Here is a 26,709-nt window from a genome sequence, read left to right as displayed (position 1 = left end):
TTAAAGTCCACTTGCTTTGCCTTGAAAAGCAGAATAAATCCTCCCAGCTAGAGCAGTGCCCTGATATGTGACACTGGTTAGAGTCAGAGCTTACCCTGGCACCTTAATTCCCTTATTTCCCTCCTCTCTTATGTGCCCTCTTAAATGTCTGCAACGTGATCCCTGTGCTCATTCCACGTCTGTCTTTTCTGCCACCTTGCCAGCGTTCACGCCTCTCCCGGAGCAGATTTTGCAGCTCGGCAGGTTCCTGTTTCCGTTTGTTAAGCTCACGCTGCCTTTCACACACCGGCGTTCAGCCCCGCCGCTCCCGCTGTCCCTCAGCGGCGCTCCCGCTGTCCCTCAGCGGCGCTCCCGCTGTCCCTCAGTGGCGGTCCCGCTGTCCCTCAGCCGCGCCCCCGGTCCCGCTGTCCCTCAGCGGCGCTCCCGCTGTCCCTCAGCGGCGCTCCCGGTCCCGCTGTCCCTCAGCGGCGCCCCCGGTCCCGCTGTCCCTCAGCGGCGCTCCCGCTGTCCCTCAGCGGCGCTCCCGGTCCCGCTGTCCCTCAGCGGCGCCCCCGGTCCCGCTGTCCCTCAGCGGCGGTCCCGCTGTCCCTCAGCGGCGCCCCCGGTCCCGCTGTCCCTCAGCGGCGCTCGCGGTCCCGCTGTCCCTCAGCGGCGCTCGCGGTCCCGCTGTCCCTCAGCGGCGCCCCCGGTCCCGCTGTCCCTCAGCGGCGCTCCCGGTCCCGCTGTCCCTCAGCAGCGCTCCCGGAGCCCCTCCCGGGCCGCCGCGCCTTTAAGGCGGGAGCGCGCGCGCCGCGCGGGGGAGTGTAAACAGGAAGCGGCCGCCCGAGCGCGGGGGGGGCAATGGCCGCCGCCGCGGGCCGCCAGCCGCCGGGGCCGGCCGAGGGCGAGGCGCCGGCAGCGGGAGCAGCGGGGAGAGAAGCAGGAGCAGGAGGAGAAGAGGGCGAGGGGCGAGCGAAGGGCGGCGTGGAGGCCGGCGGCTGCTACCTGGCGCTGTGCGCGCGGCCCGTGCACTTCGAGAAGGCGAACCCCGTGAACTGCGTGTTCTTCGACGAGGCCAACAAGCAGGTGGGGGCGCGGGGCCTGCCGCGGGCCGCGGGCCTGCGGGCTCGGCCCGGCCCGCTGCTGCCGCCGCTTGGCTTTGCTTCCCTGCCCGCCTTGTGTCCTACCGGCCCTCGGCCGCCGCGCTTGAGCCCGGGTCTTCCCCTTCAGGACCTGTCATCGTGCTAGAGGCGGTAGATTTTTCTTTTTTTTCCTTTTACCGATTTATGAGGTTGGATTTCACCTGCCTTACTCTCAGTGCCGTAAGGTCTTTCTGGAATTCATCCAATCAGCACTTTTCCTTTCTGTTCCACGTGTCCCCACATGACTTGCAAACTTTGTCACTTTGCTCTTAGCTTAATTTCCCTGAATTTTTCACACCCCTTTCAGTTCCTGAAATTCAACATATTCATGAAAAATATGAATAATTACAGCTTTCCTTGTGGCACGGACCCAAGTGTCCATTTCTTGGCTTTATTGCTTTTAAGCAGGTTCTCCTTAATATCCGTATGGGTCCCCTGAGTTCACCTCAGTACAGCTAAAAGATCGACAGGCTGTCATGAGGCTTATACAGATGTGGATACATTCCCCTGTCTAATTCCTGTAGCCATTCTTTGACCTCAGCATTCATGGAGTCGGAACCTTCAAGCTTTCTTCCCCATATAGCTGGCATGTGTTGCCCCATGTGTGGACATGATCAGTGGCATGTTTGGAGAGGGAGCAATATTTCTGGGGTGTGTTTCTTGCTCTTGCACTCTGTTCAGAATGATTACAGAATCATTTAGGTTGGAAGAGGTCTCTGAGATCATTGGGTCCAATATTTCACCGAACATCATCTTGTCAACTAGACCATGGCACGGAGTGCCACATCCAGTCTTTCCTTAAACAGCTCCATTTCAGGAGGTGGTAACTCCACCACCTTCCTGGGCAGATTATTCCAGTGTCTAATCACCCTTTCTGGGAAGAAGTTCTTCCTGATGTCCAACCTAACCCTTCCCCAGTACAGCTTAAGGTGATGGCTTCTGGTTCTGTTGCTGGTTGCCAGGAGAAGAGGCTGGTCCCACCTGGCTACAGCCTTTTTCAGGGACTTGTAGGGAGTAATAAGGTCACCCCTGAACCTCCTTTTCCCCAGGCTAAACAAACCCAGCTCCCACGGCCACTCCTTATAGGACCTGTGCTCCAGACCCTTTCCCAGCTCTGTTGCCCTTCTCTGGACACGCTGCAGCACCTCAATGTCCTTCCTGAACTGAGGGGCCTGGAATTGGACACAGAACTCGAGGTGTGGCCTCACCATTGCAGAGTACAGGGGGACAATCACTGCCCTGGTCCTGCTGGCCACTATTGATGATACAGGCAGGATGCCATTGGTTTCTTGGCCACCTGGGCATACGCTGACTCTTGTTCAGCTGCTGTCATCCAGCATCCCCAGATCCTTTTCCACTGGGCCACTTTCCAGATATTTCTTCTTATAAACCATTATCTTTGAGGGCCACTTGAAATACCCTATCAGGAGACATTGCATCATAGTGTGTATGTAATATAACTACATAGAAACTGGTTGTTGAGAGCTCACTTGAAAGATTCATATTTTCCAGTGTAAATTTACTTCTCTCTGTTTTCTTGTTATCTAAAATAGTTTGATTTCCAGTGTGTCTCTGAATAATTTGTAACCAGCATTTCAATGACAGTTTCCCCTGTGAGAAACCTGCCCATGCAATCTTGTCATCTTGCAGAGATTAGGAAAGTATTGCCTTCATTTTCTATCTCCATAATACTAAAAATAGTTAAACTTAGTATTTATCATTCTAGTAAGGCTGTGGACTTAATTGCAATTTATAATCTTGATACCTGTATTTCTTGCCTGAGAATAGCAGACTGGCAGCGTGGCTGATATTACAGAACAATGTCCCTGTCACCCTGAGCCCTGATCTGTGTGCCTAGTGCTGCAGCACATACAACAAGTACCAATAAGGCTTTTTGCCTGGCTTTCGTTTGCAAGCTAGGTTTTTGGTTGCCTTATTCCAGCTCAATAGATGTCATATCTGTAACAGGTTTTGTACATGTATATTTGAAACTGGACTAAAGGAATTCTCAGTTGCTAGGGCATGTTGGCTGAAACTCCTTAGGTAAAATATATCGAAAATCTCTATGAAAATCTATTTCTATTAAACTATTCCTCTTTAATAACATGTTCCGATTGTCTCAGTGTGAACTGTCAGATCTGCAGAAGAACAAAAATTATGTCTAGTAAAAAAAAAAAAATAAAAGGTGTAGCTTATAGAAGAGGAAGCAGGTGAAGGTTATGACTTTGAAAGCGTTAAATATATGTTCAAAACTTTTTTTGTAGGTTTTTGCTGTTCGCTCTGGTGGAGCTACAGGAGTTGTTGTTAAAGGTTTGGAGGATAGAAATCCTATTTCCTTCAGGTAAGGCATCTTCAAATTATGTGGTGCTTAGTCCTGATCCACTGTAATTCAGGCATAAAACTGACAAGTAATTGTGATCATATTTTGACTTGTTCTTAGATATAATCTTGCAATTAAGAGGGTATGCTTTTCCCTCCCTGTGGTCTCTGGGGGGAAAAAGGCATTAGGTTTCTTTTTTTTAAACAACAGTCTTTTATTATAACATGCTGTACATGTGAGAAAGTGATTCCTACAGCAGCAATGACTTACCCAAGGATACAGTTTAGCAAGTGATACCTGGGATCCAAGCGCAATGTCCAAACCTGGATGTAGGTTTCTCATGTTCTGTTCCTTGTTTCTTTTTCTGTGTCTTCCATTTCTTGTGGAAATATTTTTGCAGAATTTGACAACAGTAAACTATGTTATATATGTCTCCATTAAGAGTGATGGCTCTTTGTACTCTGCTGTGCATATGTAAGGAAGTATTCCTTTATTCCATATCAATCCGCATACAGATGAAGGAGTTTGTAATCAAGATGTGTTTACTGTGATCTCTTGGATATTGCATAGGGCCTGTCCTGAAAGTTGCTGGGTTTATTTTACTTTTTTATTTGATTACACTTATCAGTCCTGCAGGAGCTGAAAATATTTAGTAAACTTCATGATGTTCCACTATTTTTATACTTGACTGTCTCTCTCTTTGGCCTGACTTAATAGCATATGCTGGAGGAACGATATTTACCTTATTCATGCTAATTGTGCTGACGCTTGTTTGGTAAGAATACTTCTAAAATTTATTTTAATGGTGTGAAAACAGCCTCACTCTCCTTTTAACATCAGAAATTCTTCCAGAGGCTGTGTCCTAGTGGGAAAGCAAGGAGGCTTGTGTCAACTAGCAGTAGTTTTGGAAGTAACAGAGCAGATAGCAGGATGCTTGTGTCATAGAACCAAGCATGCAGGTTTGGAGAGTCCCACAAGTCTTCCAGTTTCTGCATCACAGACCAACAGAGCTGAGCATTTGCAGTGATTTCGGGTGCTAATTTGTGTGAGTTTAGCCATGATTCTGAAATTGATGTGTTCAGGACCTCTGAAGAGTGAACTGCAATGTTCTGTCAATCTGGGTTTTGAATATATTAGTCAGGCAAGAGTAATAAAAAAGCATTCAAAAGTATTTGCATTACTCTTTTTTTTCTCCATCATTGTCTTATTTAGGGTATATTCTTTAATAAACTATTTTAGATTATATTCCCATTACTTCTGTTGCTTTCTGTATAGGATGGAGGACAAAGGAGAAGTGAAGTGCATCAAATTTTCCTTGGGGAACAAGATCCTGGCTGTGCAGAGAACTTTGAAAAGTGTGGTAAGAAATCTACACCCTGCAGCTAGAGAATTGGAGCTGGAAATCCTCTACTTCCAGAGTAAAATTCTTTGAGATAAATGTTCAAGAAGTCTGTTGGCTAGCAACAGCTGTAGTGAAAATTCTTCCATCATCCTGAGAGGCTAGTCAGGCAACATTGTTGTCTTGCTAGTATCATCATTTAAACAAAAAGTCTAAGGTGGAAACAACTCTGTCAAGGGTGAGGTGGAGCAGAAGTTTTTCTTCAGTATATATATTGTATCTAAGACACTTTGATAAACTAATATTTATTCTTTGCTATCTATGTATGAATCTTCTCTGTGCTTCGTAATTGCTAATCCACTCAATGGGTGTTTTTGCAGGATTTTTTGAATTTTATTCCAGATAGCCCTCAGCTAGAATATACACAGGAATGTAAGGTGAGTTAAATGTCCCAAGCTTATGTGCTTAAGTGAAACTCTGATGTTAGGCTGGTGACTACAAGAGAACTAACTGAGCTACCTTTAATAACGCTAACATGAAGGAAGTGAGAGATGTAAGCACTACTCTCTATTGGAGTGAACAAACAGGTATTAACAATACCAGAAAAAACCTCCCTGTCTTGTGAATATGATTGTTTCCTAGAGGATCAGAAATGCTGTGGGGGCAACAAATGTCAAGGTTTGGTAAGGAGAAGGGACAAAGTGCTAATGATAGAGAAACAGTGGACAGTGAATATATTAGTGCTAGATTTGTTAATGTGGATGTTCTTTCCTAATGTCACTAATCAGTAATATTGCTAGCTATTACTAGTTTTCATATTATGTTTGGTAACTTTTAATAATCCTTCTAATTTTTGATGATTATTTACCAGAAACAAGTACCATTGTAATTGCTTGATATTTTCCAACTTTTAACTAAAACAAATTAAATTTTTGGGTAATAGAATGCTAAAGTAAGTTTTTATGCACCTGATTTACACAGACCCTTTTATTCCTGTAGTCTTTAAAGTTGAAACACTGCTTCATTATTTAGGATTATGACTTTAAGTAAACCATTATAGCAAAACCTTTATGGAAATAAAACTTCTTTGTGTAATAGGAGTAGATTCTGAGTGAAGTCATGGCAAATTTTTCCATTTGGTTTTTAGTTTCTCTCAACATCTCCTCCTGCTTTTCATGTCAGGAACTGGTTGAATTGGCAGTAGAATTTGAAGTAGAGGAACTTTGTTTTATCTAGGGTAAAAATAAAATTTGATTGTATAATAAACGTGTAAATCTTACATGCTGCCAAAAATCCAGGCCATACAGTAGTTGTGTTCATATGTAATTTGGGAATGCATTATAAAAGCAACTGATGCATGCTGGGTGTCTGGTTGGCCAAAAGTACTAACTCCAGAGATTGGATACCTAAATTGCTTTTGGTTTCATGTTCTTCATTTAGTAATATTAGCCTGCCTGAATAGTTAATTTTTCCAAGTAAAAGAGTGTCTGTTTGCTTGTTTGTTAAAAGACAAAGAATGCCAATATTCTAGGATTCTGCTGGACGAGTTCTACAGAAATTGTCTTCATTACAGATCAAGGAATTGAATTCTACCAGGTAATACAAATTAACTCCGGTAGACATGCTTAGAGATGTGAAAATGTAAATTTGTAACAGCATATTTGAATTCTTTTCTTGTCTCTGTAACTGAGAAAGTGTACTGCTAAAAAAACAATTTCTGCCATTTGGTTTGCAGACTACAATTTTTTAATTTTTAAGAAGAATACAATTTTAGGGCAGGGCAAATTTATCATTTACAGGTTTTAAGACCTTATATAAAGGAGCACTCAACTAAGCCTTGGGAACCCTAGATTATGAGATGCTCTTTTCTTGTATAGAAATGAGTATCTAAATCCAATGTAAAATACAGCTTCACACAAAACAAATCAGCATTAGGGGAGATGTGTAAATGCTTAAAAGGTGGCTAAGAACTAATAATTGACTAGCTAGTACCCTTCTGCAACTTGCAGCTTTCTCCTGTGTTGACCTTATTGAGTTCCTTTATGTAACATGTAATTTCCTTTACATGTGTTTTTAAAGATGTCTCATGAATAAATAATAGTTTCTAACATTCATGATGAGGGATATTTAAATTCTTCTTAAAAGAAAAAGCTGTGCACTTACCAATAGTTTCAGTCCTGGAGCTAAGACACAATGTTTCTCATAATTACCGTTACTAATAACTAGTACTAAAGAAGATAATTGAAAATGTAGCATTATTTCATGCTGATTGAGGGGGAAAATATAAATTTAGTACCTGAAAGGATTATGAATGTCAACCCTGCAGGTAAAAGGACTAAATCAAATAAGTGTCATTTTAAAGAGAGGATATTTAAGCCCTTGAAATGAAGATAATTGATTTATATACTTGTCAAAATATAAAAGATTAAGGAAGCTGGGGAGTGAAGGCAGCAAGGATATTGTAAGAAGAACTTTTTAATAAAACTTCACTAGTTGTATCATGCTAGGTGTTTTCTCCACTGTGCATGGAACTTATACCCAGATCTGGATGAGTGGGAAAACACATCACCTTTAAGATCATTAGTATTTGATGTGTATTCTTTCCTTAGCTACAGTAAAGTGGGGTTTCAGCTGTAATTGTGAGGTTTCTGATTTTTAATTCTAGCATGGTAAACGTCTTTACACTTAACTGTTTCATGCTTAACATTCCTTGCCCTTGTGCATTACCACTTATGCTGTTGGAATGCTGGTGGTAATACAAGGCTAATATTCTGTGTTTCCAGGTATTGCCAGAGAAACGAAATTTAAAGCTTCTGAAGAATCAGAGTATTAATGTCAATTGGTACATGTATTGTCCAGAGAGCTCTGTCATCCTTCTTTCAACCACTGTCCTTGGCAATGTCCTGCAGCCATTCTATTTCAAGGTAAAGGGATATGTTCCGAACTTGCCATTTTAATTTTTTGCTAAACTGCTTCTTCATCCAAGTACTCTATTGCTTGAATTTCTTCCAAACGGTGCATGTGTTCACATCATTGTATGACAATAAGCAAATCTATAAGGCAGCTCCTAGGTGATGGCTTAAAATTAGGTAATTCAGTCTGTCTTATGTGCTCTTTGGAAAGATGTGTGGCCAGACAAGGCTGGACAGTTGACCTTGAGAAAGGAAAGAAAAAAATGGTGGTGACTAAATATTTTACAACTTAAATGTTTTTGAAGATTTTTTTCACTTAAATAGGTATTTATTATTTACTTTTAATATGAACATTTGCTCTTTATAATATGATAAAGAAAAATAAGGGCCTTTCTCTTGTGATTATAATTATAACCTCCCAGATATGACTGGATGAAAAAGAGATAAAGAAAAAAGGTAGCACTTAAGAAACAGCTGTTGTCCCAAGCCAGAGAGGGCTTTGTCTACAGTAGTTATTTCTTTTGGTGTTCTTTGCTGTGGGCAACATTTATTGTTACTGGGAAAATATTTTTCTTTTTATCTTGGAAATATATTTTTCTTTTTCTTTTTATCTTGGAAAAAGTGTCTTGTGGAACCAGAATCTGTTTTCAGTTAATGATGCAGTCAGGTGATTTTAAAAATTAGGAAAAGAGCTACAGCATTTGTCTTGCTCCTGCCAATGGATTAGGATTTCTGTGGCAATTTAAGGGAGGAGATTAAAAAGCATCTTACTCACATGAGTTTCCTGGTTTGTGTTAATCTTATGTAGGGTCTGTACTGCATCCTGACATGATGTTCCCTTAGGTGGCTGGGAGGAACCTACTAGCCTTTCACAGTTTTCTATTTAACAACTTAGGTTATGGTTCCCCCTCCTTCACATTTTGTGTCAAGTTGTAGATTGAAGCTAAATAATCTTTATCTTGTGTTCAGAAGGTTGTATTTAAAGATTTCCTGAGAAAGGTCCTGTACTAAAGTAATACTTGAAAATAGAGGTCTAGCAAAGGAAATAGTTCTGTAGTATTCACACTTTACACTCAAGAATGAATCAGTAAGAATAGGAAGTTAATTTCAGTAGAAGCTTTGGAAACTGTGAAAACTTGCTTAAATAATAAATTCCATAGAGGAAGATGGAAGCTTTGGGCAGGAGAAGGGACATGCTCTAAGTAGAAGGCAGGAACTAAAGGAGACTGTGACTGGTAGGAGGTAGTGATATTTTCTCCTTCCCAGGAAGAAATTATTTAAGAGTTGGAACATATACTTTTCTGGAAGAGGGAAAATAAATTAAGAGAACTACTGTTTGAGATCTCTAGACCATTTCTACTTGGGATTTGCATACAAATATGTCTTGACTGAATTGAAACAGAAATGTTTTTGTAGCTGAAGTCATAAGATCAAGACAATAAAGCTTCTGAAGTTACAGAAGAGTGTGTTAAGAATCACTTGGGGTTTTTATTTTAGGAAAGCACAAAACCCTTTCTTTTGGATTATGACCCCTCTTCGCCTCGTGGGGGCGCTGGTGATAGAGCTCTGGGTAAAGGCGGCTCGTCCCTTTCTGGTTCAGTTTGTGACAATTCTTCTTTTGCCCTTTAACAGAGTGGGACCATGTCAAAACTATCAAAATTTGAAATTGAGTTACCTGCAGCACCCAAGTCATCCAAGCTCAGCCTTTCTGAAAGAGATATTGCTATGGCTACAATGTATGTATCTCACACATCGGGTCTTTCTTGGGAAGGTTTGGGGATGCTGGGAGGAGATAAGGACATTACAATGGTTGCACTTGTTTCTTGTTTTAGCAGTGCTGTTGCTTTAAAGCACTTCAATTACTGCCTTGAACAAAGCATCTAAACAATCCTCATGGAGCAAGGTGGGGAGGGGAAGCAAACAGAGAAGTCTTACATGAGATTGTTCTGGATTACCACAGGAGCTTGGAGAATGTTTCATTTTTTAGTTGATATTTTGGTAGGGGAATCGTTCACAGATGCCAAACTTGATAAATCACAATGCATGGCCTATACTCATGCAAGTACTGTTTAATCTTTCACTTTTAATTAAATGATTACCTGACTTAGAGTCAAACATTTTATCCTAGGAGAAGGGATGAGATTACCTAAGAGACTGGTAGAGCTCTTTATTGAAAATAATGCTTTAATCCTGTTGTCTTGTTAGATACGGGCAGCTGTACGTTCTCTATTTGAGGCATCACTCAAGGACTTCCAACAGTACAGGAGCAGAAGTAGTGCTCTATCACTTACCCAGGTAAGAGCAGAGTGAAAAACATTAGTGGCAGTTCACAGCTGTGTCAGTGTTGTGGTTTAACCCCAGATGGCAACTAAGTACCACCAGCTGCTCCCCCAGACCCCTGGTGGGAGGGGCAGGAAAATCAGAAAATGGTAAAACTCATAGGTTGAGATAAGAACAGTTTAATAAGTGAAATAAAGTAAAAACTAATAGTAGTAGTAATGAAAAGCTCATGGAGGAGGGAATAAATCCCATGAAAAGCAAGAGACACAGTAACAATTACTCACCACCCAGCCTGTCCCAAGCAGTGATCTCCTCCTGGCCAACTTCCCCCACTCTATATACCAAGCATGATGTCCTAGGCTATAGAGTATCCCTTTGGCCAGTTCAGGTCTGCTGTCCTGGCCCTGCTCCCTCCCAGCTTCTTGCACACCTGCTTGCTGGCAGAGCAGGGGAAAGCAGGAAGTCCTTGACTTAGAGTAAGCACTGTTTAGCAACAGCTAAAACATCAGTGTCTTATCAGTGTTATTCTCATAATAAATCCAAAATACAGAACTGTACCAGTTCCTAGGAAGAAAATAAACTGAGTCCCAGAAAACCAAGGACAAAAAGACATTTTATATAGGCTTGTTGACCAGTTCTCATTTCTCTTTGTTTCCATAGAGAGGGCTCCTGTAAGAAGACACATATTTTGAAGCTGAACAGAACTGGGAAGTTTGCACTGAATGTAGTGGATAACTTGGTGGTAGTACATCATCAGGATACTGAGGTCTGATTTATTTATATTGTGTTGTGCCGTAACTTTGAGAAGTTAGAGGCAGGTTTTAATAACCTAATCATTTAATTTAGAAATTATTTTTCTTTGGGTTTAGCTTGGCCAAAAGCCAAAGTATTTGCAGGAACAAAACCATAACACTGTAAGAGATTCAAATTTATCCTTTTATCCTGATGGGCTAATCAGGGCTGCTGGTAATGCCTGCTTTTTTCTTACACTGTTTTTGTTTCTTGTCAGTTTCTTTTGATGCTTTGCTGCTACACTGTGTATGCTTTTAAGGCAATATACAAAGAAGTAGAGTTAAATTGGATACTAAACTATCAATCCTGGGAAACTTTTCACAAACATTTGAATGATGCTGTTTCTGTGACACAAACTTCCACTCCTATAGTCTGAAGGCCTGGTCTCTAAAAACTTGTATGAACACAAACTTTCTTGTGCATCTGGTAGCACAGGTAAAACTTCTTGTCTATAGTCCCAGCAGCAAGGCTTGGTCAGTGGTTAAGCTAAAGTGGTACTTTGCTCTTAACTTGGGAAAAGGCTTGGACTTTTTGTATCATCTTCTCTTGGTGGGGGCACATTACCTTCTTAGGAGGATTAGTTTAAGTTTCAGTTATATTTCATATTATTTCTACACATTAGCATTTAACCCAGAGCACTTCCTCCCCAGCATTTTGGTCAATCTGTAAACATGACTACAGAAACCCAGAAAACATTACTCACTTTGCCTTTGGGAGACACCAGTAATTGAAGTTTCACTGGCACTGAAAGCAAAGCTGCTTTCCCTGGTGGTCCATACTGGGTTGGAAGTGTTAGTGACTTGAACTGAACAAGGCTGATTGGTAGAAGTGTGAGGATATCAGAGGAAGACAGATAATTTTCTTCCGAGTTTCTAGCATCCTTAACTATGCAGTGTCAAAGTCATGTGTTGTGCAAGACGGACTGAGAGTGACTTTTTTCTAGGGTATGTAGTGTATAGAGACTATAGATCACCTTTTGAAAGAGGCAATATTCTAGGGGCAGTGGTTTTAGACTAAAGGGAGATAGATTTAGATGGGTGCAAGGGATGGAGCTTTTTACAGTGAGGGTGGTCAGACCCTGTAACAGATCCTGGAACAGGATTCCCCAATGCTGAAAGGGTTCAGTGTCAGGTTGGATGGGGCCTTGAGCAGCCTGCTCAGTTAAAAATGTCATCAACTGCAGTACATCCCTTGCAACCCCAACCATTCTATGATTCTAACAGAGAATACTAGATGGAAATGTGAAAAGCAGACTGAATGCATGCAGGTGGGTGGTGATTCACATTCATCAATGCTAACTTCCTCTTTTTAATTGCAGACTTCAGTTATATTTGACATCAAGCTAAAAGGAGAATTTGATGGGTCTACAACCATCCATCAGTTTGTACTTCCACCTCGATCAATACAACCCTATCAAATACCTGTAGCAGGTAGAACCACTGTATAATGAATAACCTAACACTTAGCAAGAGTACTTAAATGTAACAGCTCACATACAGGAGTGCTTCAGGTCACTAACACTTCAGTTATACATATTTGAGAGGGTGAGGAAGGAAGAAGGTAAGAAGCAATTGAGCAGAAGTTGGTGTTCCAAGTGTGTGCCAACTGCGGAAGAGTTGCTGTTTAAGGGGCACGTTTCCTATAATACTTTGCTTTTACACTTGAAAAGTGTTGGGTTGGGTTAGGGAGCTTTTTTGCCATGACTCTCAAAGCTTGTGAGTGCTGAAAAGCACTTCATGCTTTTCTGGCTTAAGTCAGGACTGTGCGACTTATGAAGTTAGAGGCTGAAAGACAACACAAGCTCAGGACAAATCAAGTTTGGGATCAGTTTGGAAGTAATGCTACAATCAGTGTTAGGACTCCAATGCTTTGATTATTCTTGGATTACCTTTCTGTTCTCCAGTCCTAGAAGTGTAACAGGTAGTTACCCCCAAGCCTGAGCATAGTTTCACTAGCAGGTGATAAAGCAGTGAGGTTCTCTTTGTAGAAGAGAAAGATATACAAAAAGACTGCACGTTAAAAACTCCAACATCTGATAATAAGTATGATAAATCTGCAGATGGAGATTTGTATGAAACAAAGGTTAGGATCAGAATATACAAACCACTCTTCCTTTTAAAGAGTGTACATTTAAATACAGGAAATGGAATCTGTGTATTTAGAATTTCATTACTAGAGCTGAATATTTCAGCATGCATTCACTTGGCTGAAAAACAAAACAATAATGTTTTGAAGGATTTGTTTGCCTTCTCCGTGTCAGATTTTTCTTTGTAGATCTGACTACACAAATGGGTCTTTCTTTTTGACTACATGCTAGAGTGTTACACTCCATACTTACCTTTTTGGCATAGAATAATTGGTATAGGGGAGCTGCCAGAGTTACTGCTGTTCTTCACCCGATGTTCTTTTTTCTGCAGGCCCAGCTTCTGTGACAAGTCAGGCTCCTGTTCCATGTAAACTCTGTATCCTTTAAATCCTTTCCAAAAGCGAGAACCTCATTCAATGTATTAAGCAGAGGAGAAGGTAGCATTTGTTACCTTGGCTCTTTAACAGAGCAGTTTTAGCTGATTATGCACATGTACTTCAAGACAAAATAATATGCTTCATAATAGACTCATAATGCTTTCACAAAGTTGCAAATACTTAAGTCTAGTATAATACCACAGTTCCTGATTATTGGAGACATGTGTATGGAATTACTGAATAGGTACACCAAAAAATTGAAGGTATCATTCCAAAAACATGGTTCAAAACCTCAGAAGTAGAAGTGACAGTAAATGAAAGTATGTTAATGGGATCTGCTTCTCTACAGTAATGTAAATTCAGGAGAAACAGTTTAGCATCAATGTTAATATAGGTGTTAAAACCTTAACATTTAGATTCTTCTTCTTGGATTGTCTTTCAACCTGATATTATCATCAGTGCAAGTGAAGGTAAGTGGTGAGCTCTTGGACTTTACAATATTTGGTATCAGGATTGCTAGTTTACACTTTCAGTGCACAAGGCACCTTAAAACTGGAGTGACTTACTAGGTACATCTGCTGAGTCGATTGCTCTTGGTAGTGTTAACTGAGGATTATCTATCTCTACTACAGCTTTTCAAGGGTAATGCTGCTCTCAAATATGCGCTTAGAAAGGCAAACAATCTCAATGTGTTTTCATTTACGGGTGGAAAAGTTGTATGTCTAGGCTATACTGTACAAGACAATTCACTTTGTTTACTCCTTCAAATCAAGGTTACCTCTGGAGTCTTCAAGTGAAACTTGAACCTGTAGTTAACCTCTTGCTAGATAAAGGAAAACTAATGGATTTCCTTCTCCAAAGAAAAGAATGCAAAATGGTTATCCTGTCTGTATGCTCTCAAAGTAAGTTCAAGTGTGTTTTCTGTATGAAAGTACAATACTGCTTATTCATAAGTAGTCACCCATGTTAGCATAGCTGTTCTTAGATTTGAGATCACCTCTAAAGCTGCCTTGGTCCTTAGGATGTCATTCACCGCAACTACCCTCAGTCACTGTTCTGAAGGAATTTAACAGCATGAAAAAATAAACTTCCCCCCACTTCAATTCAAATACACCTGACATGACTGAAAGTATTTCTTTAAAGCTAAAAATTAGATAAAGACTATAAATCACCTTTTGAAAGAGGCAACATTCAGGTGCCTGGTTATTTCTCCTCATAGTTCTTTCTTTTTATCTTTTCAGTGCTTAGTGAGCCAGAAAGAGGATCACTGTCTGTGATTGCAACTGTTTTTGACAAACTGAATCATGAATATAAGAAGTACTTGGAAGCTGAGCAAAGCTATACAATGGTAAACCATGTTAGCTATAGCAGCTTACAGAGACAGGACAATGCTGTTTGCTTTTCAAGTGGCATCAAGGTGAAGGCTTGCACCTTTCTACTTAGGAAATTCGGGCTTACCCCAAAGGCCTGACTGCCTCAGGCTCACAAGTGAAATCTACCGTGGAAAATGCACTAAGGCTTCACTTGACACTTGTGTGGCAGGTGCTGCATAGTTCATCTCCAGAGTGATGAGTTAAAATACCCCAGTGCTTGAAAGCAGAGAGAAGGTAGAAGCTGAAAAAGCAACTCTGAATCAATAACTACTACATGGTTTCCAAAAGACTGATTTCACTGCACACTGCGCATGTATCATGGCATAACAGGCAGTCCTGATACATCTCAGTTTCTTCTGTTAAAGTACCAAATCCAAACACCAACTCAGGGTACAGTCACATACTCAAACTTCTAAGCCTGAGGGCCAGTGTCAGTGTAGTTAGATTCAGCTCCTAGCTTTGAGGTATATAAGAGCAGCTGTATTTATATAACTTTAAAAAGGAATTTTAAATTCAATATGAAATCCCCACTGAACAAGTTGCATCTACTATAACATGACTACAGATATGAATTTCCAAGTTTATAGTTGTGTACAACTGAGACAGAACTGTACTACACTAGTTTTCTTTTTAAAAGATCTTTCTTTCCTCCTAGGTGGTAGAAACAGGCCTGAGTAGAAGTAATCCACTCCTGAAACGTCCTGTCCGCACTCAAGCAGTTATTGACCAGTCTGATATGTACACACATGTTTTATCTGTTTTTACAGAGAAGAAGGTAAGTAAGTTAAATTTAAGGGCTAATTAAATAAATTTAATGGCTAAGTTGGCAGTAGTCTTAGATCAGCCAACCTAAGCTGAAAGCTTGAAATTGGCTGCATGAAGCTTTGTCAGGATTAGGGTATTTTGATGCCTATTCTTACGGGGTTATTAACAGAGAAGCTATGCAAGTTCCACTTAACACTTGCTTCTTTGTCCAGGAAGCACCTCACAAGTTCACTATAGCTGTCTTGATGGAATACATTCGCTCTCTGAACCAGTTCCAGATTGCAGTTCAGGTAAATTACTTATGTGCTAAGTACATTGCCCCACTCCATGAAGTTTTAGTCCAGTCTTGGTCATGTGTGCAAGTTCTATACAATACTCACTTGTAGAGTGTAAAAACACATATAGAGACATGCCTTTGTTTGTCTTCTTATTCACAGCACTACTTGTATGAGCTGGTCATCAAAACCCTTGTTCAACACAACTTGTTCTACATGCTCCATCAGTTTCTGCAGTACCATGTGCTCAGTGACTCAAAGCCTTTGGTATGTAAGACAAGTAGCTCCAATAACCTAGTGAGGGAAGTGGGAAGTCTTCAGAATTTTAAGGTTTTTTCTGCTTTTGCCCTAGGCTTGTCTCTTACTATCCCTGGAAAGCATTTACCCTCCTGCACATCAGCTCTCACTGGACATGTTAAAAGTAAGCATTTCTAACTCTAGTAACTCCGTGTCACATGTGTGTTACACTGGTCAAACAGCTTCCCTGACCAGGCTTGAAGTCATTAGCTAGCAACAATCATTTGCATGCATTAGAACAATTGTCTTACAGCTGTGATTGACTTCACAGAGACTTTCCACAGCAAATGATGAAATAGTGGAAGTTCTGTTGTCCAAACACCAAGTTTTGGCTGCCTTGAGATTCATCAGGGGTATTGGAGGACATGACAGCATTTCAGCCCGCAAATTCCTTGATGCAGCGAAACAAGCAGAGGATGAGATGCTTTTCTACACCATATTCCGATTCTTTGAACAAAGAAACCAGCGGTTACGAGGAAACCCCAGCTTCACACCAGGTAAGCAATAAACAGGCTGACAAAGATACTCAGTTGTGCAATCCCCTTGAGTCTGTATTAGGTGATAAAAACTCTTGGCACAGTTTAGCCTGTATTTTATATGCACCTTTAAACACAATTCCAAATTAACTTGTCTTACTCCTTTGTCTACTGCACCCAGGAGTAAAGAGGCTGAACTAAACATAAACTTGCAGATGAACCTGTTTGACTTGCAGTTGCTCTCACTGCTTAGCTTAGCAGAGACATTATCTCCAATTAGTGCTTTCTCCTGAAGTCAGCAACCAGGTTGGGAAACCTTTGAGTTCAATTTTGTCTATTTCCACTAATTACAGAAATTCAAGGTCTGTTTTATGCTACAGTCCTTTCTTTAAAAGCCAAGCCAAACTGCTTGCACCAGCAACATGTTTGTAATAACCAGACATTCTGTAGGTGCAGAATCCCACCCCACACTCTTGCATCTTGACAGTAAAGGGCTCTCATGGCTGTAAATCTGCTGGTTAGAGGCATGAACTAGATCCAGAAACTAAATCAAACATCTGCTTCACCTCAAGAATACCAGTCACAGGACTGGAAATACCTCAGTACTCCAATGCTTTCTGTTTGTTCAACTCTGGTATTCAAACATATTAAAGATAAGAATTAGTACTAATAAAGGAAGGTAAGTGAAACTACAGTCTTGGTTCTTGGTTTCTGCACTGTAAAGTGAACACAAACTTTTATTTTGTCTTCTGTAGGTGAGCACTGTGAAGAACATGTCACCTTCTTCAAACAAGTTTTTGGAGAACAAGCTCTCATGAAACCCACAACATTCTGAAAGACTCTTCAACTGAAATGTATAAACTTAATTTATTGCATTTAAGTAGATTTTTGAACTACAAAATTGCTATTTTATAATAAAGTATATACAAGACATTTTGGCAAATAGTACTAAAAATATTACAACTTGTGATGGCTTCCCCCTAAAAATAGAGACAAAAATTGCATTGACCTGCATTTAAAATTAGTGTCAGTGGTTTAGCAGTCCATTCTCATACATATCACCTTAATTTCATTGACAAAATGCTATTCAACTCTCACTACAGCTGGTTTAGGTTTCTGAAAGAAAAATATGCAACCTCTTGAAAACAGAAGTGTTTTAGTAATCTTATTAACACATCTAGATTTAGTAATACTGTTACTTCAGCCACACTTAGCATTTCCTGAGTTTAAAGCTATGTCCAAAGCTGCAGCTGGTATCTTCTAGTTGAATCTGTGCAGGAGTCAAGTCTGTGGTGGTTACAGTGTGATAGTCATAGAACATTGCTGCGCTTCAGTTCTTAGGAGTTGGGCCTAAGCCGCAGTTTAGGCAGTCCACTGAACACTGTTAAAAACTAGAAGTAGAGGAGTCTTTCCCGTTCTGTACCTCTGGTCCTCTCTTGTGCAGCACGAGTTTTAGCTTTATTTACTGATGGGCCTGAGTGAGAGAACAGAGTTATGCAAAGGCATTTCAGGTGATCAGTCACCAGGAAGCATACATGCTCTTACTGTCTAGGGCCAGCTTAAGAGTCAGAAACATGCTTCTGCTCAGCTGTTAATTGCTGCCAGCCCCAACAAAGGCAACATTAGATGAATCCCCATCAGTCTTAAGCCCATTAAAGGTAGATTTAAACTGAGCCTTACTTAAGGGCTACACTATACACACACATTTTCAAATTCAAGAGGACAATGCTTGGACCATCCTCACTGAAAGGCAAGATTGTTTCTGCAAATGCAGGAACAGTGACCCACAGGAGGTTTGTTGCTTCCACCCACCATCCTGTCCCCAGGTTGAAACATGCTAATCATGCTGCTCTCTGGGACAGCAGGCACCTTCACAAAGTACAGCAAAGTGCAACCACGTTGGCCAGGCACTGCTTGCTTCAGTTCAGCAAGCCAACAGTAAGCCTGCAGTGCCACCAGTCAGCCTCTGTTTTCCAAAGGACATGCCACTTGGATGACAGAGGCACATCCAAATGCTGCTTTTCATCTCTGCAAACCTTTCCATGTCATGGAAAGTCCGGACAGCTATTTTTGTTTGAAGTGTGGTACAGAGCAGACTGTCACATCTTACCTATGTAACTAAGCAGAACTGGAAGAAATATCAGTCCATGTGTTGCTCCCAGCAGAACCATAGCTAGATACATCCTGAAGTAGAATATCTTGAAGATTTGAGATTTGGAAAAAGCCAATACTACAATCCCTCCAAACTTGGTCAATGTGATACCACTGAAAACCTGGCAATAACAACAGTATTTAAATGATAAGTAGGAGTTTAGGTAATCCATTTCCTTCAAGTATTTAGCATTTGGTAACATTTCTGTGTAATCTAAGGCTCCTATATGCAGTATACCTCCTGCCCTGCCAGTCTAGAGCCAAATCAAGATGCACTCAGGAGAAGAATTCATCTTTTTGGTCCCACAGGACAGCCTCAGTATGATTAAAAATCCACTCTGATCTGTGCAGCCACCTAATTAATTTTTGCTTCAGGTAGGTATAAGTGAAAACCATTACTTAATTTAACTTGCATTCCAGTTAAGTTCTGTACCTGGGTGTGGTACACACATCACAAGAACTGTCCATTACAACCCCATGTCACTTAGTCTAAGACAAGTGACATGACAGTACTGCCTAAAAACTGAGTCTTGCTTGTTCTCTACAAGCTCCAACTGCATCCCATATTCACAACCACCTTTCCTAGTCAGCTTGACTATCTGGAAGTACTTGACTTTTAATGGGACAATTTGAGGTTTATCCAAACTACTAGTTCAGCTAAAGCATTTAGCTCTCTTCTACTATTAGGTAGCAATAACATCAGATTAAAAATGAGTCTTCATCACCCCTCTTACTAGTAGGAGCCTATGTTGACCTTAAGAGCTTTAAGCATTCAAAAAAAAAAAAAAAAGCAAGGCCATCTTTATGACTTAAGACTGTCACCTATAACATTTCTTAAAACAGTAAAGCTGTTACTTGTCTACTTGTTTTCCCCTTCCCACTCAGCAGATACTCACTGAGCTGCCCATGTGAGACAGAGCTTCTTCCGCACGCTCCACTCTACTGCCCTTGGTACTGATGGTGAATGCTCTTGTCACATGACTGCAGAATTCCACAGCAATACCACAGCTCTGGAGAGTGAAAGGAAATGTGTAAACTTCAGTTAGATGAGCACTTTGATGGCAAGGTCAGAATGCTACTCAGAATTCTGGATGGGCTAGAAAGATTCCTAGCAGCTGTCATCCATCCCCAGAGTTAAAGCACCATGGGAAGTTACAAACTTAGTGTTGCTTCCCAGAGGCTGTTGCAGGTGTTTACCATACAGGTGAAACACCATGTGGTGTTTTACCACCAGTTATTACTAAGAGACAATCAAACAGGAAGTGGAACATGAGATTGTTTCAGAGGTCAAGCTTCCTGAGCTTGAAGCAAGTTGGCTTTGATGCAGTGCATGTAGTGAACATTGAACATTAGACTCAGTCTACAACTATTAGCTGCAATAACGTTGCTTTAGAATAACACTGAATATACATCCTGATTTGATACCATGACAATTCAGCTGCCCAGTCATTTCAACACTAACTGAACACTTGGCTAATCTTAGTCTTGTCTAGTAGATAGACTTCCTTGAACATACATCCAATTGTAACATGGGTCAACAGTTTACACTAACTCTCAGACCTGCCATAAACCTCTAGAGAAGATGGTAAGCCAGAGCAACCAATAGCTGCTTGCTGGAGTTAGTTCTGGAGTGCTTTACCAAGGCTCTCTGCCCAGATGATTTCATCTACTTATGAAAGTGAACAATACTGCTGCTGGCAGTATGTATCCCAGACCTACTCTGTAGAACATAAATACAGCAGAAGCTGTAAGACAAACCTATGCATCCTCCCCTTCAGCACAAGCCACCTGTGCTGATGTGGAGCAGCACCTAGCCTAGACAGCAGCAATGCAGCTATTGCTGCAATACAAGAATGACCTCCACCTCATGCAGTATAGCTTCAGTTCAATTGCTGTATCTTATTAGTACTAGGACTAGTTATCAGAATAAACTTATTTTCTCTTCTTCTAGATGTATTAAGATAGTTCCACTCCTGTTCAAAGGCCTATCAAAGTTAAGTAACAGAATACTGCTCAGTGTCACAGGTATATATATAGCACACAGAACTGTTCAAAACTTGGAAACAGAAGCAAAGAGCAGTCGTATTGACTTACCATGACAAGATTTACTAATGAAACTGCATTCAAGCTGATGCCCCAGAGCCACATCACTCCAAACATGTTGACAATTATCATAGCAATAGTTATTGAAACCACAACAGCAGCCCATACTTCAAAACCAAGAAGCACAGTTGTCACCAGAAATATTGATCCCAAAGAGATGCAGAGGTTAAAGATAGCATCGTGCACAATTGTCAAGTATTGTTCATAGAAGACATAAAACACACTGTAGAAAAAAGAGATGTTGTCATTAGCCATCTTCCCTTTTATATGCTAATATTAGATTAGCTTCTGTGCTAAGGATAAAGTAGCTCCCCCCAGCAGAAGTCACCAACAGAAACTGGCTTCCTCATATCAGTAGAATGTCATGTAACATTCTGTAGGAATTAACTCCTCACTAACACTTCAAATAAAGATCATGGTCTCAAAGTCAGTGTAACTCTCGAATTTCAATATAAGTAGCTACAGTAGACACCAGAAGGCAGGTGCTCAGATCCACTGTAATATCTGCAGGAGTTACTGCAGATGGACCATAAGTACAGGCAGGATTCTTTGATGCAGAGATCAGTATTTCAGGTGTACAGATACCAACTCAATTTTAGTGTGGTACTCCTATACTTGACATTGCTACTGCATTTGCTTTATATTTAAATAACTTATTTGAAGTCCATACATTCACATCACAGCTTACAACTATCCATGTCAACATATCTGCTTACATTTGAACTATTAAACCCTACTATGAAAGTGAGGAAATACCCAAAAATAGAGTCAGATCTACCTTTGTAGTGAAGGATTTGAATTCGTTATCAATCACAGTAGAAAAAGGCCAGTGCTATGGATACAAATTATATCTTCCTACTTTTACTAGGAAGTCTCTGCATTACCTTCTGTCAGACAAAACTCAGGTTTCTAATATCTTATTAACCAGCACCTCTTCTGCATTGCTCAAGTATTTGTCACCAAGGCAAGAAAGATCTAACCATACCTGTAAGGAAACACCCGGTAGTTCTTCTCTTTGATGCCCATGGTTTCAGTAATATTGTCTGCTATAATCCGAGCTTTCCTCATAGCATCAATAAAATCAGATGATGTTTTCAGTACAGTATGGTAAGTCATGAAATAAGTGGCTCCAACCTCAGTTTTGTTGTTTATAAAGTTGACAGCAGAATTATATGCAGCATGTCCTCTATAAAAACAGGTACATATCAGATGTCAGCACTATTCCAATTCATTAGCTTTTATAACAATAATTTTATGAAATCATAGAAGGAAGGGAAGCAAAAGATCATCTATCTAGTTCCGTCTCTGCCATTAGCAGGAACACCTTCCACTAGACTATGGCTGCTCACATCCCATCCCACCTAGCCTTGAACACTTCCAGGGATGGGGCACAGCTTTCTGGGAAATCTGTTCCAATGCCTCATCACTCTCAGAGTAAAGAATTTCTTCCTAACATCTAATCTAAACCTACCCTCTCTCATTTTAAAACCAAGCCTCCTTGTTTATCACTACACCCCTTTGTAAGAAGTCCCTCTCTAGCTCTCTTGTAGGTGCCCTTTAGAGGGCTAACAGCTGGTAGCTGTTTCTAGCAGTTTCTAAAACTGTAAAAGATTCAGAGCATAATACATTTCAAGATTGTGCAGGATATTCTAGAACAGACTGACCACATATATTGTCTCTCTTTGTACAGGGGAAAGCTGCTGCTCCATTTAGTTGATGATGCATTTTGATTTTTTTTTCAGAAACTAGTTCAGAACTGGTGAGATGTCAATGTTTGCATGGCTTTTAGGATGACATTAGATATCTAACCTCCAGACAAAGCCCAGAGCAAATTTCTTTGACACGTTGGTCTAAGCAGGGTCTATAGAATAAGGCTCTTACCCTTTGCCACATTTAGGATTAGGGTTGTCCGATAGGAACATTGGCAAAAAGGTCATGAAGTCTTCACCCTGTGGTCTCTGCTTGCCTTCTTGAGTCAGTGGTCGACAACGAGTGCAGGATGGATCACTGACTGAAGAAATAAAGGAAGAAGGTCATCTATGCTGTCAAGTATTCCTTTTTCCTAACACTAATAACTTCTAAATTGCATTACTATGGGATGCAATTCCATAAAAAGCATTTTTACTGATGAACTGATCCATCCTAAAATTCCACATAAGATTTGTAGTCCTTAACTTGATTTATTGCTACTAAGGCAAGGGCTGTCAGAGAACTCTTACTTGTGCATTTATCTCCATTAGATCTGATGAGAATTACACTCAGCTGAAGGACCTGAACAAAAGCAGAGCACCAAGTTTGTGTACTCTAAGAAAGCCAAGAGAAGGATCAGAATTTTTACAGCAAGTTACATTGGCTGTTTAGGTAGGCTGTTTTCAGTCTGCAGCATTCCAGTGGAATATTTAAGCTCATTCAAACAGCAGTTCAAATAAATTAAGAGGACAACTCAAGAGGTTCCTACTTAACAGTAAGAAAAGGTATTCACTTGACTCATATCATAAGAAAATATTTTGGCTGTGAAACTTATAAACCAAACTAATTCAGTAGCAACAAGATGGATGCCAATACCTGAAGCATTGCAAAACTGTCCAGTGGCATTGTAGACTCTGCAACAGGATGACTGTGGCTTCACCCAGTCAAAGTAGTCATCAATCCAGGACGATGGGGCATAGCCTATCCTTGTGCTAATAAAAATAACAACATATCCACCATCAGTAATTTTATGTTTCATTCCAAACCATATCACTTGATCTCTCCAGTGGCAACTTATGCCATGTCAACTCATTCTTGTCAAATCTACTCAGCTCTTCATATAATCCAATGCTCCAGTACCCCATCCAAGAGCCATAATGCTCAGGTAGCTCAGGACACAGCAGCTAGAAAACACCAGGAGCCTTTTCACTGCATCCTGTTCTACTGCCAAGCTCAGATTTCCTGCCCACTCTGTTCCCCATACTATTCCACACCCTGTTGTCTCAGCTTTTAAGCAAGCCTCCTTCAGTTTGGCTGAAATTAACTACATTAGAAGGAATTGGGAAAAAGACTTCCTTAAGCTGTTAGCTGCAGATAAAATTCCTGCTTAGCCTCCCTAAGCTAGCCTAGAAGCTGAACATACAGCCATTTTCCAGAAAATCACAACCCTGCTGAGAGGTTTTCACAAGTTTTCCTCACTACCATTCCAAGATTCCTTGAATGATCAAGCCCCTTTTCCAAACCCAAGTACATCAATGTATTTCATCAGTCCAGACAGGTTTTATCTGCATTCTAGAAGACTGTCTATCACAGCTGCCTCCAACTCCCTTCCCTCCCAAGCCCACAATATAAAGCAAATAAAATAGAATGTCAGTTTATGACCAACAGCTGAGTCCGAGTAAATCAGGAGGACACACTGCTCAGCTACATCTTTTCCATGCAACTATGCAGACACAAGCATGAAAGACTTACTAGCTGCCAATTTCTGCAGCATTGAAGACTTGCTGGACAAGTGAATCATTATTACATCCTGTTCCACCACACACCATGTTCTGCCCTTCCAAAGAGGTGTAGTTGTGTCCTTCTTCTAGGACAAAGTAGACAGGCGGACCCGCATGCAGGTACTTGCTGATGTTGCTGAAGTAATCTATTACATAGGAGTCCTTCAAGGGAAAGTTTTGAGTTACTATTACGGAATGTTGAGGTAGCACAACAAAGTATCAAGGTTTCAATTCAGTCACAAACTGCTGAACAGTGACATGATCATATGACTTACATCTGGCATTGAAAGAGACTGATCCAGTCCAATCTCTACATTGTGTATAACTGCTGCACTGAATGACAGGATACCCACAAACACTGCTATCTGCAAAAAAGAAAACAAAACAAAAAACCCACAACAAATCCATGTAAGTGAGAACTGCACAGAAGCAACAGGCAATAGGAGTCATTTGTTAAGCTAATAGTAACCATGCAAAGAGGCTCTAGCTTAAATATGTTATCCAGGCTTAATACAACAGTGGTAGTACAACATAGTTACTCAGAGGTCCCTTTGGAAATGTAAGGAAATTTATTCTTAGAAATCAGCAGTGAAGATTACAAACAACTTCTGTAAATAAGCATGGTAACTTTAAACTGAATCACAGATTCATCAATAACACTCTGAATTAATGCAGTGTAGAAGCCAACACATTCTGGTTTTTTTACATAGGCTAAAGTAATTTGATTGACTGCAATGTAACTCTTAAATCTAGGCTTTAGACAATCCACAATCAAGTCTCTATTTACTGAAATACTTTTGCAGCTAGAAAAGCTTATTTCTATTCTTGTGCTGAGAACAAAAATACTAGAAGCTTCATTTTTTTCACTGTATTAAAGGTTTTTCTTCCCTATTTAAGCCTTCAGGCTCACTGCTCTTTTGCTCAAGTTTAGATGACTGCTTATTTGAAATAGATTATACATACTACTATTGGTCTCATCCAGTCCTTAAGCAGATATGGAGAAAACAGATTTTTGAAGAACAGAAATAACATGTTCTCAGAACGCTGGACTCCACTAATTTCTTCACTGCTTTTGATGCAACACAGAACATCCAGTCTATTACTCTGAAAAGGGATTAAATGCCAGAGTTAGAGCAGTTCTGCAGATGTCATCATCCCCATTACATTGCAGTTACAGGTGCACTTATACTCACCTCTTGACGCTTAATATCCAAGCCCAGGAGACTCACGAAGCAAGTGACTTGAAGAATAAAGTCTATGAGCACAGCCATTCCAGCAAACAGGGAGAACGTGCGAACCGCTGGCATCGTAGACAGTGTCCCTGGAGGAAGTGACCCAGTTTGTTAAGAGAGCTCCCTTCTCCCTAGAAATGTACGAGCATTTTCTAGACAAACATCCAGTTTAAGTGGTAGCCTTATAGCAGGACAAAGAGCCTTTCTTTCCAGAGCAAAGGAAACAGTCCATACAAGCCTGGCTACAGCTGCTGTCTTTGACCTATTTAACAACACTGAGGCTGTGCAAAGGAGTGACTAGTTCTAAGCCATTACTCAGTTCCAAATTTAGGTGCATACTGTGTAACAGGGCAGTTAAAGAGTGCTGTCAAGCAACATCTTGCTTCAATTTAAGCCACTCCAATGCAAGTTGATCCAATGACAAATTACTCTGCAGGTAAACAAAGCTGTTATGAAAGAAGGCCAAATTACACTTGTAGGGCAACAAAAGATTTGCATCTAAAACATTATAAAGTGAGCCTCAAACATAAATTTGTCATAGAGTTATTTTTCTAACCAAGGGGCATTTCAGCAAGATGAATAAGTGCAATATAGGCGTTCATACACCCTGGTATTTGATCTATTACTAAGGTCAAATTTAGACCTGTCGGTCACTGCAAATCCATAAACACCTCCAGTCTTTCAGGCTGAAAAGCTTGACAGATTCAGAACTGTATCTTTTTAACTGTTCCAGACTCTTAAAGTACTCCAGTGCCTATCCCCAGCAGAAGTTTAACTTGATAGTAAGAATGAACAACTAAGCTAAGCAGCCTCTACAAATTCTTACTTTGCTTTTATATTTTATACTGCATTTATTCTTGCAACATGCAGTTATCATAAGGCCCTTATCTTCAAATATTAAAGGAGTCTTACCAAGAAAGAATGCCACAGTCTCTGAAAAGGATGAGAGAAACATACTGGGTGCCACATCTCCCAAAACTCTGCCAATCTGTTTATCCAGAGTTTCACCCTGAAGGCGTTCATCTCTCTGTTTTAAGTCAATAATTTATTATTATTAGGAATCATGCAATTTATAAAGATATTTCATATGGCTTTAAAAAACCCAAAACTTTAAAATATCCTAAGTATCTTTTGTTGCTTTAACTGCATTAACAAGAGTTAGATAAAAAACAGCTGAGACTCTCTAAAACAAGAGCAGCCTGAACATTACTTCTTGTCTTGCTTGAAATTTAAAACATAGTACCAAGTTCAGTACTTCAGATAAAACTACACATTTGACAGAGGTGGTACGAGTTCCAGTGGGTTACTGAACCTGTCAAATTAACAAGCTTATTACCCAC

The 26,709-nt window shown here is 40.5% G+C and overlaps 2 protein-coding genes across 2 annotated transcripts in view; one reads left to right on the top strand and one right to left on the bottom strand.

Moving 5' to 3' along the window:
- Positions 1 to 840: 840 nt before the first annotated feature.
- On the top strand, positions 841 to 17,346 carry RMC1 (regulator of MON1-CCZ1). Its single transcript, XM_077783985.1, has 20 exons — positions 841 to 1,065; positions 3,386 to 3,462; positions 4,717 to 4,801; positions 5,161 to 5,217; positions 6,290 to 6,376; positions 7,564 to 7,704; positions 9,325 to 9,428; positions 9,898 to 9,987; positions 10,633 to 10,738; positions 12,083 to 12,194; positions 13,182 to 13,226; positions 13,644 to 13,697; positions 14,001 to 14,129; positions 14,469 to 14,575; positions 15,256 to 15,375; positions 15,578 to 15,655; positions 15,803 to 15,907; positions 15,993 to 16,061; positions 16,209 to 16,434; positions 17,169 to 17,346. The coding sequence occupies exons 1-20, from the start codon at positions 841 to 843 to the stop codon at positions 17,246 to 17,248; spliced, it is 2,097 nt and encodes a 698-aa protein (XP_077640111.1). The 3' UTR covers positions 17,249 to 17,346.
- Positions 17,256 to 26,709, bottom strand: part of NPC1 (NPC intracellular cholesterol transporter 1) — a 26,717-nt gene continuing 17,263 nt past the window's right edge. The window contains exons 14-25 of the mRNA XM_021551572.3: positions 26,282 to 26,396; positions 25,331 to 25,458; positions 25,101 to 25,241; positions 24,413 to 24,502; positions 24,109 to 24,299; positions 23,233 to 23,348; positions 22,549 to 22,678; positions 21,653 to 21,853; positions 20,659 to 20,890; positions 19,461 to 19,574; positions 18,524 to 18,686; positions 17,256 to 17,887 (exon numbers count right to left, since the gene is read on the bottom strand). Of these exons, the coding sequence (XP_021407247.2) occupies positions 17,805 to 17,887; positions 18,524 to 18,686; positions 19,461 to 19,574; positions 20,659 to 20,890; positions 21,653 to 21,853; positions 22,549 to 22,678; positions 23,233 to 23,348; positions 24,109 to 24,299; positions 24,413 to 24,502; positions 25,101 to 25,241; positions 25,331 to 25,458; positions 26,282 to 26,396 (1,704 nt within the window). The 3' untranslated portion in view covers positions 17,256 to 17,804. The remainder of the gene's footprint in view (positions 17,888 to 18,523; positions 18,687 to 19,460; positions 19,575 to 20,658; positions 20,891 to 21,652; positions 21,854 to 22,548; positions 22,679 to 23,232; positions 23,349 to 24,108; positions 24,300 to 24,412; positions 24,503 to 25,100; positions 25,242 to 25,330; positions 25,459 to 26,281; positions 26,397 to 26,709) is intronic.

This window comes from Lonchura striata, chromosome 1 (assembly GCF_046129695.1).
Source record: "Lonchura striata isolate bLonStr1 chromosome 1, bLonStr1.mat, whole genome shotgun sequence".
NCBI classification, from domain to species: domain Eukaryota; kingdom Metazoa; phylum Chordata; class Aves; order Passeriformes; family Estrildidae; genus Lonchura; species Lonchura striata.
Note: the sequence above shows the minus strand (reverse complement) of the source record. Positions and strands in the feature narration are given on the sequence as shown.

What these genes read in the sequence shown, in the direction of transcription:
- RMC1 (XM_077783985.1), top strand. Translation starts at nt 841, where the DNA reads ATGGCCGCCGCCGCGGGCCGCCAGCCGCCGGGGCCGGCCGAGGGCGAG. An exon ending in GTGCTCTATCACTTACCCAG is followed by an intron (nt 9,988 to 10,632) that starts GTAAGAGCAGAG and finishes TTGTTTCCATAG; the next exon opens with AGAGGGCTCCTGTAAGAAGA. An exon ending in TCCTGTTCCATGTAAACTCT is followed by an intron (nt 13,227 to 13,643) that starts GTATCCTTTAAA and finishes CTTAACATTTAG; the next exon opens with ATTCTTCTTCTTGGATTGTC.